At 44.3% G+C, this 4,670-nt stretch overlaps 1 protein-coding gene across 1 annotated transcript in view; it reads right to left on the bottom strand.

Moving 5' to 3' along the window:
• Positions 1 to 209: 209 nt before the first annotated feature.
• Positions 210 to 4,670, bottom strand: part of caly (calcyon neuron-specific vesicular protein) — a 10,026-nt gene continuing 5,565 nt past the window's right edge. Inside the window, exon 5 of the mRNA XM_076268133.1 lies at positions 210 to 422. Within this exon, the coding sequence (XP_076124248.1) occupies positions 210 to 422 (213 nt within the window). The remainder of the gene's footprint in view (positions 423 to 4,670) is intronic.

Below are 4,670 nucleotides of genomic sequence, written 5' to 3' on the forward strand. Positions count from 1 at the left end.
AACAAACAAACAAACAAACAAACAAACAAACAAACAACAAAACACCTCACTGCCCAATAAAAGAACCAATAAAGACGTTAGCGTCTTCTCTCCCCTCCCTTCCCCTCTCTCTCCCTCTCTCTATCTCCATCAGTCTCTCTCTCTCTCTCTCTCTCTCTCTCTCTCTCTCTCTCTCTCTCTCTCTCTCTTTCTCTCTTTCCTCTCTGTCTCTACTCGGGGCTGTGTGCGGCCTCGTCCTTGGCCCTCTGGGCCTCCTTGAGGGCGTTGATGACGGGCAGCCAGGGTGAGGGCAGCTCGGGCAGGCTCTTCTTGGCCTGGTTCAGGTGGCTGATGGCCGTGTACAGGCTGCCGCCCTTGGGGCCGGCGCCGCCCTCCTGCTCCGAGTAGTACATCTCCAGCGCGGCCGGCGTGCAGTGCTTGTGCTGGAGGAGGGGGAGAGAGATAGAGAGAAGGAGAGAGAGAGAGAGAGAGGGAGAGAGAGAGAGAGAGATGAGTGGGGCAGGGTGATTTGAGGGGCGAAGAGAGGGAAAGAGGGAAAAAGAGCAGAAGGAGTCAAAGATGTGAGGAAGTAAAGAGAGAAAAAGAGAGTTTCCCACATTGTGTTTATTCCCACATTGTGTTTATTCCCACATTGCTGTATTTCTTTTTTTCTTTGTTTTGTGATATTACTGTCTCAAAACATCATGTTAATAAAGCACTTTGAGAGAGAGAGAAAGAAAGATATGAAGAGAAGAGAGAGAGAGATAAAGAGAAGAGAGAGAGATATAGAGAAGAGAGAGAGAGAGATAAAGAGAAGAGAGAGAGATAAAGAGAAGAGAGAGAGATAAAGAGAAGAAAGAGAGAGAGTGTGTTGTGCTCAAATACACCATGTCCATAGTGTCATGCTACTGAAGTGAGCTGAATTGAATTGAATTGAAAGAGCATAATAGAGCCAGAGGGACTGGGACAGGAAGATCAGGGTGCCATAGAGACAAATCAAGAGAAATAAAGAGAAAGAGAGAGAAGAAGGAACAGTAAGAGAAATAGACAGATCAATAGAACAGATTTATTCATTCAGTTTTTGTCATTAGATTTATTGTAAAAGCCATGCTAACCAGGGATGAACAGAGACATTTCTGCTGACACAGAGAGCTTCTGAAATATATGGACTGCTCAAGTTCTTTTCAATTTCCACACTAGACACAACAACTGAATCAGAGTTCCCATGGACAGCAGTGGTGTGGTAGCACGCGGCACATGATAACAATAGGGAGGTAGAACCGTTGTAACCATTGTTTTTTTACGAGCATCATAAACGCAGAGGACGGAGTCAGCGATTGTTACAATGTATTGTTTTGGTCAAGTGCACGCGCGGGGCAGTGATGGCCCAGAGGCCTGGGAGACGACGCCGTGCACAGAGACCAGACAGAGAACAGCAGAACAGGAAGACGACTAACAGAACAAGAGACATTATACAGACACAGTGTTTCCCAGAACGCTCTCTGGTCTTCATAAACCTGATGAGCGAGCACACACACACACACACACACACACGCGCACGCACACACGCACGCACGCACGCACGCACGCACGCACGCGCGCACACACACACACACACACACACACACACACACACACACACACACACACACACACACACACACACACACACACTCGCGCACACACACACACACACACACACACACACACACACACACACAAACACACACCTCATTAGCCTGCGGATTCATATTGATCTGATTAAATTTGTGCATATTACAGCTCAGAGACAACAACAACAAGATGTAATAAATGCTAGTCCTCCAAAGTCCCCCAAAACTTTGACAGGGTAACAAGATGCTGTACACACATTCGTACACACATGTACACACACACACACACACACACACACACACACACACACACACATTCTGTGTGTTTACCATAAAAAAGAACCCTGTCTGTGCTGACACCCTGCAGTGGACATGAAGCCTGTGCTAAAGAGAGAGTATATAGTCCCTGAGGTAATAATGACAGAACAGCAGCACAGCTAAAGCAGGAAGGGTGTGTGTACGTGTGTGTGTGTGTGTGTGTGTGTGTGTGTGTGTGAGTGAGTGGCAGCACTGCGGGGGAGGTCAGGGTGATGTAACCATGACAACGAAGCCATGTGAAAGAGCGACAGGAAGATGGGCTTGGAGCGTAGCTAAGCTTTATGAGGTTACCGGATGACAGCAAGGATGATGGAGTATGCTGTAGGCACACAGGGGAATGCACTCAAAACAAGCATGCTGCTCTATTCCAGGGAAGAGGTTCCTGCAAAGGGGGGACTATACATTTTTGATGCAGGGCGAAATGCCTTTTATCTTCTATAATGTTCAAATATGGTTTAGATTTGTCCTTAGGTCAACCATTCATCCTCTTGCATTTTCTATTAGGGTAATTTTGACAGGCACACCAACAAACCGACAAACACATAACGTAAAATAATAATAGCAGATTCTCCGATAAATGCCGGTCCCTAAAAATCGCCTGTGTGCAAAACCCTTTCAGTAAAATAAACGGCTGGGAAAAAAAATAGGCAACATATTTCGTGAGTAACTTGCCAACAAATATTTTTTGTGAGAATATTTGGTATAAGCTTACACTAGTCCTACTTCTTCCATGTGGCTAAAGAAACTAAATAACACCGGTTTCGAAAATGTATCCACTGCTTAATGTAAGGAGGGCGAGCTGTATCATCTGGGAACTTGCAAAAAAAACTACAAGAAACTGTGTTTGAGCTGGATTTTCAATATTACTTTTTAGGTCTGCAGCTATCAATTATTTCATCAAATAATCGAGTAATCGGATACAAAAATAATTGTCAAGGCTGTAAACAAATAAAAAAACAAATGTCAGGCTGTAAGCTAGCGCTACCCACTTCAAAGTATATTAAAAATGCAGATTTGTTCATCTGCAGCATTTACCATTATTTCCAAATAGCCTATAATAATTATGCCTGGGGTAGGCCTATTTGGTGAGGTAACCTAACAACGGGTGTGTGTGTATGTTGAGACGAGATGAGTGTGTGCGTGATAAAGAGTTTTTTGGTGTATTGCTCACTTGCAATTTAACATGAATTATTTTATACTCAAAGTTTCCACGACTTAACATCATATTGACTAACGACATTAGGCTAAAGCCGCTACAAATACCATACGTCCTAACTAAGCAGATACTTTCTAATGAGGAGACACAGCACTCAAAAAATCTTCCATAGAAATGCATGGGGTTAGTTTGTAACGCCAATATGGCAGTCTACTACCCTGGAAATCCAGAGTTCTCGCAAGAGCACAATGGAATTGTCTCTGCGAGACACTCTGGCAATGAGCAATGATGCACGTTACTTTTACCCCAACATTCCGGGGAACCAGCTTAACTGATGAAGACAGCGCTGCAACGTTGGAGGACAGTACACATTGGTCGTAGTGTTATCCGATTGCGTCGAAGTCCGAAATCATTCAGAGTAAACATGGTCTAGTGTTATCCAATTGCGTGCAGTGAGATTTTTAAATGCATGCTTGTTGCCGCCCCTCGAGTTGGGCCATTACATTGTTCGTGGCCAGACCCTTCATCTTTCTAGATTACCAGGGTCTGGATTTTCCAGGCTAGCAGTCTACACATATCCCTCCCCTTCCGCGGCAAAACGTCGACATGTGAATACATTGAACCAATCATGTGGTGTGTTGTGAATACATTGAGCCAATCATGTGGTGTGTTGTGAAGACAATTGTGCCAATCATGTGCAGCTGGAGCAAGGTTGGTGCCGTGAAGCCTTGCACACGTGCATTATATAGATGCCCGATAAGTGCCCAAAAAGCTTTGCAATATGGCCACCGAGTGGAGGGACTTGCCTAAAAGGACTTTGGCGCTAGTACAGCTAACATCAATGTTTACGTTGCCTTGTGTCAGCTACGCTTAGTGAGCTGATGTTAACAACTGGATGCATTTGGCTCAGACTTTGAATCATGGTTGACGTGCTGTTGTGGTATGGCAGTTCTGCTTTCCAGGTGACACATTGCACCTTGTTGTCTTCTTTTCTAAGTTTGAAATGATCCCAAAACATAAGACATTCTCTGCCTTTTACGGACGGTTTCTTGGCTCTCCGTCATCGTGCCAACTCAATTCTGAATGTCCGTGTGAAACAATTATCCCTGAGCTGAGCATGCCACATAACGCAAGTGATAGGAAACGAAGGCTCGAGGCAGAGAATTTTCCTCTATCATGTTTTGTAATCGAATTATTCGAGTTACTCAAAACTTGACTCATGACAGCCTCATATTAAGACCTGGCTACTAGCACTGCTTTAATTGCACTATTTAAGTTTAGCTTGATGACACCTATTCTGCCTCTTTATTCGTCCTATATTTAGCCGAAGGCAGTTATCGAAGACAGCAGAAATATTACAGAGTTCAGGCTTTTAACCAGTGTGTTTTCTTGTCTTTTGTTGTGGGAATACTGTAGGCCTATTTCTTATGATGACCGAAGTGGTCAGTTCAGCTACTTATTGTAGCCTTGGAAAAGCCTGAGCTTTATGTGATATAAAGGCCGGTCCCTATTTACCACCAAATCTACGGGGGTGTTTATTGGAAGCTTTATGGTACACCAACAAACATACACACACACACACACACAAGCACACACACATACAC

Source organism: Alosa pseudoharengus, unplaced genomic scaffold, assembly GCF_046254945.1.
Source record: "Alosa pseudoharengus isolate Yale_2024_CS ecotype anadromous, Long Island Sound unplaced genomic scaffold, YU_APseudo_1.1 YU_APseudo_1.1_scf_1, whole genome shotgun sequence".
Lineage (NCBI taxonomy): Eukaryota > Metazoa > Chordata > Actinopteri > Clupeiformes > Clupeidae > Alosa > Alosa pseudoharengus.